This window comes from Protobothrops mucrosquamatus, unplaced genomic scaffold (assembly GCF_001527695.2).
Source record: "Protobothrops mucrosquamatus isolate PMUCROS unplaced genomic scaffold, P.Mucros_1.0 scaffold301, whole genome shotgun sequence".
In the NCBI taxonomy this organism is placed as follows: domain Eukaryota; kingdom Metazoa; phylum Chordata; class Lepidosauria; order Squamata; family Viperidae; genus Protobothrops; species Protobothrops mucrosquamatus.
The window spans coordinates 464,504-478,996 of record NW_015386644.1 but is presented as its reverse complement, the minus strand read 5'-3'; the positions used below and the strand labels follow the sequence as shown (position 1 = coordinate 478,996).

The following is a 14,493-nucleotide window of genomic DNA, read 5'->3' as shown; positions in this document are numbered from 1 at the left end:
CAGTTAGAACAATTAATCAGTGGAACAACCTGCTTCCAGAAATTGTAAATGCTCCAACACTGGAAGTTTTAAAGAAGAGACTGGACAGCCATTTGCCTGAAATGGTATAGGGTTTCCTACCTGAGCAGGGGGTTGGACTAGAAGACCTTCCAACTTTTTATTGTTATTGTTATTATGCAAGAATATTCCTTTTTCATAGTCTTTGTTTTCAACTGATCAAATGAGTTGGAAAAAGCCAGAGAACAGCTAATTTTGAATTCAATTCATTTTTGCTATATTTGAAAAATAATTTAAATACAGGTTCTAATTAATAGCTTTTAAAATAAATAAACAACCTTTTGTCTTCACAGGATATGAAAAGATAAGGTGGGACAAATATCTTCAGATGACCTGAGCAGACACTCGAAGACATGTAACTAAGAAAGAGAACCAATTCAAAAACATGGGATTTATTCAGACTGACTTTATCTCCAGAATTATGAATGATTAAAAATATGAATAATTTCATATTTTATTATTTTCACATATTTACTATAATACATTTTACAGGTTCTGCGTTATGTGTAATTTTTCATGCAATTCACTGTTAATATTTTAAATACTGTTTAATCAGATAAGAGAATTCTGCTTATATAGCTGGATAAAAATACAAATTTTATTTATATAAACATTGTACATGGTTACCTTTAACCATAATCCCAACTTAGTAGTTCAATGGATGTAGTGCAAATAATTATAAGAATGTAACATGTATAGGCAGTTAAAAATATTAAGAAAAACACTTATAGAATTATCTAAACTTTATTAATAGTTTTACATCTTGACACAATATTGTTTCAAGGTCACTTCAAAAGAATATTAAAATGGCACACAGACATGTATAATGTAAAAATCTCAAATTTTGTTTTAAATACAGCAGGTTTCTTGGATTCATCACAGATAGATTCTTTTGGGCTACAACAGTTTTGGCGTAGCTGACTCAGATTGTGAACTAAACCCAATTTTCAAATCTGTGCTACTAATTTTTTTAAAACCAAACAAGCACAGGCAAAATATTAATTTTATTATTACTATCATCATAAGCATTCTGTTTATCAAAGACAGTTTGGAGAAGGAACATTGGGCAGTCTTAACTTCGACCTTCAAAGTAGTGTTGTTCTATTCTTCTGCAAAATGCAGTGAGGTTACTGTAGCCTTTCACTTTTTCTGACAGTTCATCGCTGATCAACTGGGTAGTAAGGATTGTGAACAGATGTCCAAATACCAAAGCATCTAATTCGGTTGGCCTATGAACAAAAGAAAACTGGTATGTTGAATGAGAGAACCATTGCAAGTCACATTATCCATTAGTGCCAATTGTATATCCAGACCACTGCATAATATCTTGATCTTTCCATTTTGAGGAGAAAATGCAATCAACTGCCTTTCTTCCACCTCTCTTCCTTAAGGTGGTGACAGAAGGTTGCCAGTTTATGGCTTGAAAACTACCACAGTGATAAAAAAGCATACAAATGCTTCACCAAACACAGCCATCATGCCTACCCTAATAATGAAGAAATTGGTGGGCCGGAGGGATATTAATAAAGGCCAAAAAAAATAGATTTGGCATCTAAGCACCCAGTCACTGCTCAACAGCAATGATCTTGAGTTTTTGTTTTCTGAGTTCTATCCTTTTAATCTGAGGATCAGAAAGTAGACTGCCTTCAAGCTTAATGTTAATATAAGTGAATGTAAAAAGTCTCTCTCCCCCCCACCCTCTCTCTCTCTCTCTCTCTCACACACACACACACACACACACAATCAACCAAGATATTTTGAGAGAATGGAATTGGTATCAGTTCAAATGATCAAAGCACTGAAAATATGAATTAAATACTATTTTTAAAACATATTACTGAGGGATATAATCAAAGAATAACTTAGAATGGAAATAAACTTGCGGTGGTAGCATTTCTTTACTCTAAACCTAGATTTTAGAGTGTGTTGATTTAGACAAAAATCAATTTTTTAGAAACTTCTTTGGAAACTCATTTCACTGAAATTCTTCATAGTGCTTTCTAACTTGATCCCATTAACCTTCCTGGATGTTCCTCCTTGCCTCCTCCTGTGGCTCTGTCAAGTTGCCCAGAGGTAATCTAGCCATTCCTTCACTCATAAATTAAGAAATACAGAAAGAGGCTGTTTCCTGATTCTTGGCTCTTCGACCAATAGGCAGTTACTATGATGCCCTTTTTACCAAAAGGTGGAAAAAGAGAAGAGTTTTTTTATTTAATCTATAAAAAAAAGAAAAGAAATTACAGCAGGAAAAACTTCTTCTCCCCATCACTGGGGAAAGTCTTCTTCTTAGCAGAACTTTTAATTCAAATAACTTACTTCTTATTGAAGAAATACAGTTGTGTCCCAAGCCTTTCAGAAAGTGCTTGACAACACTGATCTACATCTTCAAGTATCTAAAAAGAACACAGATATCACGAAAGAGCAGAAAATAATTTTAATTAATTAAAGCTCTAGTTAAAAATACATCACACGCATGAGATTTTTAACAATATTTGTCCACAAAGTTCTTGTCCTTCCCCTATGATCTTTTATTCTTTACCCTTTAAATGCAAAAATGATGTATTTGTACCTGTTAAAAATCAAACAGGAATAGTCAATATAATTACCATGTTTCCATATCAAGCACTTAGATTCAACCCAGAGAGAAACCTATACAAATGACCTCATATATAATTTTTGTGCACATTTGGGGGTGTTCGCCAGCTTCTTTCAAGAAATCTTCATGCAAAAATTAAAAGGACCTCTAGAATAATATCTGATAGCAGTTGCTGTTAAAAAATAACCCTGATGTACATACCTGAGAGCATTCACCTAATACTAACTTCTACTGATAGCTAACCATCCAATGCCGAGTACTATGATCCTATTATTCAAATATTGAAAGGTTTATACTGGATGCCATTTTTTTCAACATATTGATCTTAACTTTTAAAGCCCTAAATAACAGCTTATATTCTGGCCATTTAAGTATCCTATTTTGTTATAAACATACTTCTTCTTGTGCCATATCCGTTATCGGACGTTGGCGATCATGTTGGCAATCCTGTTTTTATCAGCAGCCGCACGAAAAAGTGCTGCTGAGTTTTGTCCAAACCAATCCCTTAGATTTTGAAGTTTCCATCAATTGCTTCTTGTCCTGCCTTCAGGTGCTTTGGAGAATAGCTTGACTCCCTCTTCTTTGTGGCAACCCCTGAGATATTGGAACACTGCTATCATGTCACCCCTAGTCCTTCTCTTCATTAAACTAGACATACCCAATTCCAGTCCCCTAACATACTGTATGTTTTAGCCTCCAGTCCCCTAACATACTGTATTATAAAAACAAATTAAAAATATATCTAGCAAATCAAAATATATCCCATAGTAAAACTATCATCTCATATCAGAGACAACAGAGGCTAGTTTTTATTTAATTTACCAAGAAGATACAAAGAAATCAGTGCTTCCCTGAAACTTTACATTTTGCATTTTCTAGGGGGAAAAAAATCAGACTTGGGGAATTAATGACTGACCTGATCAAGTGACTTATTGCCCCAGCCAATAGCCTTCATTTTACGCTGCACCTCCCATTGCTTCTGATAGGCCAAAATGCGATTCAGAGGCCAAGGATAAGGAGAACCATATCTTGGATGAGTGATCTTTAAAGGGGGGGGGAAAAAAGGATTTTTGTCTTCTTATATAACTGAGAAAGCTGTGTTTTAGAAAAGACTAGACTAACTATAATTTTATTGCTGTGGCTCTACCTCAGAACCTAGTCTATGCAATTATTTATAACTTGCAGCTACAAAAGCAAGCCTTTAAAATTATATTAAAAAAATTTTCACTTTAAAACTAGCACGTCCAATAATGACATAGAGTAACCCGAAATGTATATGCAAGCAAAATTAAAGCAAAAAAAAAAAATGGTATCATTAGTGGTTTAAACCTCTATGTTTCATTTATGAGTAGGGACTTGCAATTGTGAGCAAAAGTGTTTTCTCATTAAAATTTAATTAAGATGTATGCTGCAGAATCACTCACCTCCTGGACTGTAGCATCATCACACCACTGAAGATACAGCTAGAAACCAAAGAATACTAAACTTCATAACAGAGAAGGTTACACAGTCATTTATTCCTTGCAGCTTTCTCTCCTAGCTCTACCAAACAAGCCATTAATAATATTTAAAACACATAAATACGGCTACTAGGTTTATCACGAAGCCAATACAATATTTCAATGCACCAAAAAATAATCTGAAAAGGATTGTGAAGTGCACATAAAAGTGTGCTGCTTTTTGAGAAGCACTGTTAATCATAAGTACACCTTTTTTTTGTCTTATACACAAATGGTAGCTGTGGCTTGCAATATTACAAAGAAAATAGCATTTTGCTCCCCCTCTTCAATATAATTCATTTCCCAAGACTGACAAATTACTAGTGTTTTGCCATACCTCCGCTGTCAAAAGCATATTATTGACTAATTCCATGTAGGCTTTCATCTCAGCTTTTTGGACTTCATCCAACCCATCACTAAGTGAATGGCCCTAAGGCAGGAGAGAAGGAAGGAAAGAGAAAGGAGAACAAAAATCATCTATTTGGGTTCTTTCCAAACTTTACTGAAGTCCAGGGCTTTCTTTCATTCAAAACAATCCTTTGCAACATTACACATAAGAGGCAGCTTTGTAGATCTCAAAGACTATTAAAGGCTCTGGGCATGGGGTGGGGGAATATTGAAGTGAAATCTTTTAAATAGAAAAGTACAGAGTGATCAGTAAACAGAACTTTCCAGCTACAGACCTTTGCTTTGCTTTTCTGCTGAGTGGTTTTTATAAATACGACATCTTTGTAAATAAACTGAAGTTAGTTATGATGATGTAAATACCTTATTAAAATACGATGCATGGGTATCGATTTACGAGACTAAAGAAAGAAGCAAGAGTAAGCATAAATATTGATTATTTGGAATTTTTTAAGATTTAAACAAAGTGTTCTCTATGTAGTAGATTGCAAAAGCCAAGAACTAAGTGCAACATTATTTCTTGGCAACAGCCAAGATAGCAGACAGAGCATGCAGCAATCGGGAATAGGCAACTTGGTAGTGCACTTTTTTTTTTAAAAAAAAATATATCTTAATTTCAAAAGCCACAGCAGGCATGGCCAAGGTTCTGAAACGATCAAAGCTACAATCCAAACCCTCTGGAGGGCACCGAGGTGATGCCTACCCTATCTTAGATGTAGGACAGGATCCAAAGGGCTTTGGACAGCTCAGGCCTCTTCCTATAGAGCCAAGACATACAGAAAAACAATTTGAAAAATAAATGGAAGCCCTTTCAAAGAGACATCTAAACCATTATAATTGGCAAAAAAAAAAATCATCTAAAAAGGATTTGACTCAGCTGAATCAATTGAAAATTCTTTAGGTAGTTACCGTTGAAGCCTTGCTGTATCTGAATACGTAATCAGAAATCTGTTTACACTAGACAAATGCTAGACTCAAGCTATAATTTAGCTTTTCCCCATTTAATTACCATGTAATTAGTTTATAAATTTCTATCTACCGTACATCAACTGAAAACAATTAATGAATAAGTTGATACTATAACATTGCATCGTAGTACTGTATTACAGAATAAACAAAAAAAAAAACTCTGAGAAAAGAATATTGGAAAAAAGGTAAAAATAAAAGTCAATTTATTAATCAGTTCAGTTATGGAATTGGCTTTTAAGGCCACATGAATCAGTAAATTTGGAAGATGGAAAGAAGGAAGGAAAAGTTGCTCGCCTAAAATCAAAATTATACATACACATATACATCCTAAATGTATGGAAAATTTAAGCAACAGAAAATATTTAGATATTCAAATGATGCGTATTATTACCATGTATGAACCCCAGAATGTTTGGGTTCGTATCATTTGCTTCAAAATGAAAGAAACATGGATTTGGCTGAAAGGTCCTACTGGAAGAAGCATTATGTTCATTCCCTCTTCCTTATGGATATCCTGCCATCTCCCTCACTTTCTTGAAACCTGATCACACTCCCAAGATAGTTTCAGAGCATACAAGTAACTGAAGAAAGAAAATTCCTTTCTTTCTCATGCCAACATGAAGACCTAAACATCAGCAATTACAACGCAGCCAGAAACCTACATTACACAAATTTCATCTTCAGAAGATGGCCCAACAACACCAGTTTCTTATCCTGAATAGCTAGGATTGGATCTGGTATTAGTCCCTGGTGGGAAATTACCAAGAAATGCCAATCCTATAGGTTAGATTGGGAAGTATAGGAAAAAAAATTCCAAAAGACAATTATATGTTCCTTCTGTATTGTTGCGAGGAAAATTACAGGGGCAAGTGCATTACATCACCAGTTGAACTCTATTCAAAGGAGACTTTACAGTAATTATCATTTAAACGTGTTTCAATTTAAGGCTCCCATATCTGCTAACTGGGGAGATCATGGAGCTGCAACTTAAATACAACTAGAAGACATCATGATGAGGCAAGGCAGATGCAGTTGTTCTTTCTGACATTCTTGGGTAATACATAGTTGTGTACTATCTAAATAAATAAATAATATTGACATGTATAGAAAGAAAGATGAATATTGTACAGAATGTTGTTTGTACAAAAGAAAAGAGTTCAGCCCAATAATGATAGATAGAAATGTACAAATCTCTATACCCATAAGCACTCAGCAGAAAAGTAACCCACTGAATTGGATAACATTTTAAAGGTTATTTATTAATGCAGTATTTTCTGAAAGAATAAGCTATTTTATTTTCAAAGCTATGATTTTATCAAATCGCCAGGATAATTTCATAAACAAATAATTAAAACTACTGAATAGGTATTATATCGTTTTTTTAAATATATACAACATTACCTTGGCTTTTACAAACTGGACAATGGGGCCAAGTTCTGAAACTACTTGATTTCCTACATGAATAAAGGGCACTTTTCCTGTGGGTAAAAAGAAGAATATATTTCAACATTCATCACCAACCTATCATTCTAAACCAGAACTATAAGAACAGGGATCCACTGAAACTGAGATTTTAGTTTTGTGTTTGTGTATTTGTTTTGAAAGATGTATGAAAACATAGGATTATAGTATTGGTTCTAGGCAAAAGAAGTTGATCCTCTCCTGAATGTGAAACCCAAATACTACTGTCCTCCTCTCATCAAAATTATAGTAAACGAAAAAGCAGTGTAATACAATTAGTTGTTAGGGGAGGGGAAAAATAATGGAACAATAAAAAAACATGTGTAATTAAAAAAAATTCACACAGTGGTGTGAGTTGGTTGATCTCATTTAAACCTCAGCTCTTCCTAAAAATCTAGCCTTCTCCATCCAGGGAATTCTGGATAGCACACAAGTGCTTCTTATTCACACAGAAGAGTTACTGGGGTTGGACAGTTTATATCAGGCCACATTTGTTTGTAAAGGTTTCTACACAGTTACTTTTGATTTTCTTGTAAACTAAAGCCCCCAAAGTACAAAAATCTTTTCCTGTTTGAGGATGCATAATCAAGAATATAACTACCCTGAGCACCATTTATTAACAGAAAGGCTACTACACATGCACACACATGCACAAGCATGTGTATTTTGTTTTGGTATGAATCTACACCATCAATTGACCAAAAAATTGACCATATTTCTTCCAGAGGTGGAGAAAGATGTAATTTTAAAATCAACTAGCCTCAACGCAGTACATTAACAACTAATCAAAGATTGTTGAAACAAATGTCACAAAATACTGCCACTCGGTATTTGTTCCAAATACTAAAATAAATGCTAAGGTTGCTGGGCTTTAACATATAATACTGTGTCAGTTTCACAGAAATTATGTAGAATATAAAAGATACAGAGTTTTAAAAAAATAATATCCATGAACAGCATTCATGAATATGCACTGGTGATCCAGCCAGTCTTTCTGTTTTCAAAAAGGAGGGAAAGACGGGTCACTAGCACTTTTTATTCAAGACTACTAGATATAATCTGATATCCATTACTCATTTTTTCTATGAAATGTACAATTTTCGTTTTGAGACAGACTGAAAACTTCAGGCTAAAGTGCCTATAGTAACCTAATTTTTACCTTTCTCTACTTCTTACTGTACCCCAATAAAAAGTCCTGAAAAGTTCATAAGTTTGCACACTCTTTTATGACATTTGACCTAACTATAACTATCACCCTACTATAATTCTAATAAAGCTAATTATCTGTGCTAACTCTGTGCTCATACCTTAGTGACACCTCATCAGAAATTGACAAGCAGTGAGGTAGGTAGCCTGGTGTCCCTTTGTTTGCACTGAAAGGCTATAATCCTAAAACTTCTTGCTGTGAAATTTTATCAGTCTCTTCATTGGAGGACTACACAAATAACTGTGAAGGTTACACGCTGTACAAAGAATATTCGGAATATTCTTGCTTTTATTTTTACTGAAATAAATCAAAAAATAAACCAAAAAGATCTTGGTCACTGACAGTTAGACTGGTTCAAAAAGGGAATTGCAAGCAAGGCTCTCTGCACAATGACATAAACTGCAAAAGGAATGCAGGGCCTTTTGAACTTCCAGACCTCTCCATGGTCCTATCAATCAAGCTTTTGCTTCCACGGAACTACTATATATACAGAATGAGCTTTTGGTGTTCCTACAGCAAGAGTCAGCATATCAGTGCTCTCACAAGGTGCGCGTTAAGTGCTCTCTTATTAACAGATGGAGAGAAAGAGAGCAGTGCCAAGCAAGCTGTCTTCAAATGTGGAATCCCATAAAAAGAGGAAAATGCATTCATGGTTCTAAATTTTAACCTTGTAGAATTAGGGCCACAATTTCTGCTACACGGTTGTTCACAGAAGCTCCATTTATCCAAGCACTAATTTATAGCAAAGCATGCATATGATAATGCATGATAAAAAGGCTTTTGCGGTAGGCAGCAGGAAATGCTTTCAACCTGCCAACTCAAAAACTGGGGGGAAAAATATTCCCATTAACATTGAATTTTGCTTTATTTAGATATTTCTTTTTACCACAGCTAATGGGGAATAAGAACTCACCACATTATTGGCTAATTAGCAGGCTATCTTCATAGAAAGCAATGTACATATTCCCAATAGTTCGAGGCCATAAGGGGACATGCCCAGACGATGAAATTTAGGAAAATAAGTCTCAGTGAATTCAGTCCCACAATACTCAATTGAAGCATCTTTTAGCCTGCACAGATTTCATTGTTAACAAGCCCAGCTGTGCCCACTCCAGACACATCTTGTTTCCTGTAATGAGGAAAGTATGTCTGCATGTGAGTATGCAGGTATGCTACCTCATTTCCTCTGCAAAGATCTGGGTGACCTCTAGATGGAAGCAAAGAGTTACATTTTTCATTATCTCTTTGCTGACATTTAGCGGTTGCCTGGATTTTGCAAGCCAGATATGGTAGTCCTACTCTTCATGTAGGAAGTGTGGGAAACTCCTTTCTGAACATGCCCCTTCAATAGATAATAAGCATCAAATGTATGAATAACAAAAAAAATGCTACTTTAGTGCATAATGAATCAAATGAGAGAGCACAGCAGCAGCCCTGTATATTTGCATATAGAATTGCCCCAAATTAGAAGAGGATGTTTAAGAGAACCTGTTTGTAAAACCTGAAAGGGGTACATGAGGACATGTACAATGATTGGTTACCTCCATCTGGGCCCTCTCTCTTCAATCTTTCTGAGAGCTCAATTCTGTAAAGTAATCTTTGTTAGGGTATTAAAGGGAAAAGCTGCTCAAAGGTAGAATGTAAGAAAGAAGACAGGTCATCTCTTCTCATCTAATGTTAAAACCAGGCTCTTCCATCTACTTCCATCATGACCGAGGCAGTTCACACTTAAACACACAGAATTGTTAGCAATATGTTTACCTTAGCCTTACAGCACTGCCCTTTAATGCAGTTTAATGATGAAAAGGTATTATTTCTGTTTCTTGCAAGAAAAAAAATCTGTAGCACAACAAGAAACAAGCTACTGCATAGTGCAGCATACAGTAACTCCAACCGATCTCCAAGATGAGATACTGTTGCCATAGTTTCCAAGCACAGGTGTAGTGTAAATGATTGGTACACTTACCAGATGGGGACATATATTCTGCATTTGCCCTACAAACCACCTGGACTGGCAGATTGCACATTTGTAAAAAAGCCTGAAAATAAAGAAGAGTAAATTAAAATTTTCCACATTACATGAAGGGAAAACGTTTTTTTAATATTTGTAATTCTAAGCCACAAGATATATTCTTTTATTTATAATTATTTCCCCAAACAGATTAGAAGAACTATACTTCTAGGTACTAGCTTCTAACACTGCACTTATCACAAATTCATCACTCTAGACGCAACTATAAATGAACAGAGAATAGAAATCTAAAACATACAGCATCTCCTTTATTCATTTTCTTGTACTTTACTGTGATAACCTCTCTCTAAAAAAAGAAACCACACCAAAAAAAAAACCCCTTAAATTCCATTTTGGCAGTAATAATTATTGTAGTTTTAAAATAAATCAATGAACTCTGCTACAATACTGATTTTTCATGGAGCTTAGACCGCAAATTAAAGTGTAGCCCACTTCATATTTTTAAAAAGATGCCATTCTGTTGTCCTTCTGCTAACTTTAATCAAACATTAAAAGTATCCAGTCTACAGCACATAAAGCTGCCATATTTGTACCTTGCATTATACAGACCTGAGCTGACTGAAAAATAAATCCTGGCTCTCCTAATGGACTAGAAGCTTAGGAGCTCAAACTATAGGTAAGGATCCCCTAGAACAGAGGTAACCAACCCACAGTCCGTGGACCGGCACCAGTCCGTGGCATACCAGCAACCAGGCCACGCAAACAAGTGAAGCCCCATCTGCTGGATATAGGCAGCAGACGAAACCATGCCCCCTCTGGTTTGCAGAAAAATCTTTTCTCCACAGAACCGGTCCCTGGTGCCCATCTCTGTTTAGAAATTTCTCACTCCTAAAAAAGCAAGTCTTAAGGTGTTTGAGCCTCTAAAAAGGTCAGCTCTGTAAACAGACAAGAGTGGTTAACTTCCAAAACATATCAAAGCTAGGAAAAGGCAAACAGGGAAAAGCATTTCTCCTTAATAAACCTTTTGCTTTGATTCTCAGGTTCTTCCACCCACAATAGAATACCCATTCCAGACAAGCAAAATTTCCATAAACCTATTCCCACAAAGGAACATGAAGAGGGGAGATTTCCATAAAGTATGAACAAAGAGTCCAAGCTCAGATATTGTGAGTAATACCAAGGCTTTTCTGGAACTGCATATTATTAATCTTATAAATAAATCAAAGCCAGTTCTAGTAGTATTTTAATGATTAATATTTAAAATACGGCTGTAGAGAATGTCAATATGCAGACACTGAAGGGGATCTGCATTTTCTTTCATTAAAAAAATGACAACTGGGAAAAAAAAGTGGAAATTATACATGAATATTCCAGTTTTCCTATCAAGCGGTGGCAGATGCTGTAAATTGCAACGTCTGTCTAAAATTATAAATGAAAATGGTTCAATATCATTCTTGGAATGATAGAGTATATGCCTAATGCAGTTATGATAATAGCCACATTTGTAGTTTAACATAAATTAAGAGTTTAATTGTATTTGTGACTACTTTAAACAAAGTAACACGTTCTTTTGTACCTGCAAATGTAATTTATTGCAAAGCCAGGTTCATTTTCCAGAACAATCAGTTTTATACTACCCTGGAATGCTGCTGTAATGTAATTCCTGCTGTAGAATGTGTGAAGAGTACGTTCACTGGTACCACAGAGGAGGCTTTGAAGATAAATGAAGATGCTATTCATTCAGGAGTAATTTCATCTTAGAACCATATGAAAGATGTTTCACTCAGACACGGTGGATGCCTGGCTTGGGATTTCAGTCTATTTTCAGCTACAGTGTAATGTTGTTAAATCGATTATGTTGATACTGTATTTCTAATCATGAAGAATTTCAGCTATTATTCTACTTAAAGAATGGATTGTCAGACTTGCATTATACTGTTCAGTCTCTCTCCAGTTTACAACACAATTACTGTTTCAAATCACAAACTGAAATTATAAATTTGCACTAAAAGAAACACAAGTCAGTAAAATGAAAATCAGATAGTCTGCAGCAGCCTTTTTTAAAAAAAGAAAACACGATTTAGAGAAAAATGATCCTTCTTTTTACTATAAAGAAATTAATGAGCTTCCAATGCATCAGAGTTTCTTTCAGGTTTTACTCCAATTGAGTTTATGTTTCTATATTATGTTTATCCTTGGCAACCAAACTCCATGCATGTACTACATAAAAAAAATTCTCTAAAGGGGAGAAAATAATTTCTGCCCGAATAGTGATCTGAGTCATAATAAAGCAATCAGCACGTCTTTATAATCTCTACAATCATGAGAATATTTATCACAGAAAATTACCATTCCAGTGCCCAAATAGGAAATGAAAGATACCAAACAATTCCTAAAATTTCAAGTGTTTGAAATCTATACCTGCATATCCTGACAAGAAAAATATCAGGATCACTTTTTAGAATTTTTTCCCCTTTATTTCTTGGCAGGAAAACACAAACAAAAGGAAGGGTAAACTATTAGCAATCTTATAAAAAATGGAATGAAGAAAGAATCTACAGAGCATATTCAAAAAGCAGAAAGCAGAGACTTCTCTTCATGCTGACCATCTCATTGACTCCTGCTAGTCTTCTTTCTGGATATTCATTGTCTGAAAGCTGAAGACCACTGGAAGATGGTCTAATGGAAGACCATTTTCTATTATATAATAAATAGGTTCAGAGAGAATTTAATGTAGCGATTTCTGCCTCATTACTCCTGTCTTAAGTTTCTTCAATTTTATTTCTGCAGTAATTTGTAACTTCTGTTAAAAACCACATCTAAAAATGCACACATCTTTGCCCAAAAAATCTTTTTTCATACCATATATATGAGGATAAACTGACCCTCAAAATTGCAACCAAAATATCTACCATGAAAAATATGTCATCCAGAACAACCCAATTGTCATATTTAAAATGGAATCTGATTTAGAAAACAAACGTTGATAGAAAATATGAAAACAAATGAAGTCCTTCAGAATTTGCTGAAAAATCATACAAAAATTATCAAAATCTTTAAAAATCCGCATCATCCTCACCTTATTATGCAAAAAGATATTCATATTCTTCCTTTGTAATACATCATCACTATCTTCCTCACCTTCATCTTCATCACTGGCATCTGCTCTGTCATCTTCATATATTGCATCATCTTCGGTTCTATCCATGGCATTGCTGATGCCACACTTCAAACATGAATGGCAAACCATATCCAAAGAAATATTTTCCCATGTATCATTCACCTATTTTTCGATCACCTCTATATTTAGTTCTTTAAAATGTGCCCTTCCTTAACATGGCCATGCCAAATATTGTTTGTGATATGCACTCTAAACATGTCCCAGATGAGAAAGGAAGATTTCTTCTTGAAAGCAGGAGGATCCAGCCATTTGTCCCAAACATTCTCAAGCTACCGTCTTATACCATACTTGTCCATCCAAAGCTTTTCATGGGGGGTGGGGGGGGGTGGGGGGGGTGAGAGAGAGGGGGGGGAGAGAGATTTTGCTTGCTCGCTTTAGGAGCTTTTTTCACTTAAAAATAGTATCTGGATGTATTTTAGTTCCACTTGTTAAACATGAAAGAACCACATTAAAATTATTCTTTTAATTTTCCGATGTCCTAACAAAAATTGTTTTTTTGCCAATACTTGTCGATTGTAATCAAATTACCATCAGTTTTGTTCATATTCTAATATCATCAAGTTTGTACCTATGATGCTTAACGTTGTTTAAGAATATTTTTTTCAAAGGAAACCTTTTCTTCAAGAATTTTGGGTAGCACTTGAGAAACTTTATTTCACTGACTCAAGCAAAGTCCACATCTAACCATGAATTTGGAACACCAGCCAACAGAAAAACAAAAATCTACTACGCCCTCAGCCTCATATTTTTCAGATTTCGCCATCTGAAGTCTTCCCAGACAAACATTGGTCCTGGTAGCAAGTGTGCAAGTAATTTTCTAGCCCTGGGACCAAAGACACTCGTTATCAGTATGCTTTCTTCCAATTTGATGTACCTTCTAAACTAACTTTTGTTTAGGACATCTTCAAGGCAACCTGGTGTTGGGAGGGACTCGTCGCTCCCATGTGACACCGCTGCTGCGTGAGCTGCACTGGTTACCAGTGGTCTTCCGGGTGCGCTTTAAGGTGTTAGTTACCACCTTTAAAGCGATCCATGGCATCGGACCTGGCTACCTCCGAGACCGCCTTCTGCCACAGATTCCCTCCCATAGACCGGTACGCTCCCACAGAGCGGGCCTCCTCAGGGTGCCGTCGGCCAAGCAATGTA

The 14,493-nt window shown here is 35.4% G+C and overlaps 1 protein-coding gene across 1 annotated transcript in view; it reads right to left on the bottom strand.

The window, feature by feature from the left end:
- Window positions 1-785: 785 nt before the first annotated feature.
- Window positions 786-14,493, bottom strand: part of MTX2 (metaxin 2) — a 35,201-nt gene continuing 21,493 nt past the window's right edge. The window contains exons 4-10 of the mRNA XM_015814970.1: window positions 10,161-10,233; window positions 6,928-7,004; window positions 4,490-4,582; window positions 4,078-4,116; window positions 3,570-3,695; window positions 2,374-2,450; window positions 786-1,286 (exon numbers count right to left, since the gene is read on the bottom strand). Of these exons, the coding sequence (XP_015670456.1) occupies window positions 1,130-1,286; window positions 2,374-2,450; window positions 3,570-3,695; window positions 4,078-4,116; window positions 4,490-4,582; window positions 6,928-7,004; window positions 10,161-10,233 (642 nt within the window). The 3' untranslated portion in view covers window positions 786-1,129. The remainder of the gene's footprint in view (window positions 1,287-2,373; window positions 2,451-3,569; window positions 3,696-4,077; window positions 4,117-4,489; window positions 4,583-6,927; window positions 7,005-10,160; window positions 10,234-14,493) is intronic.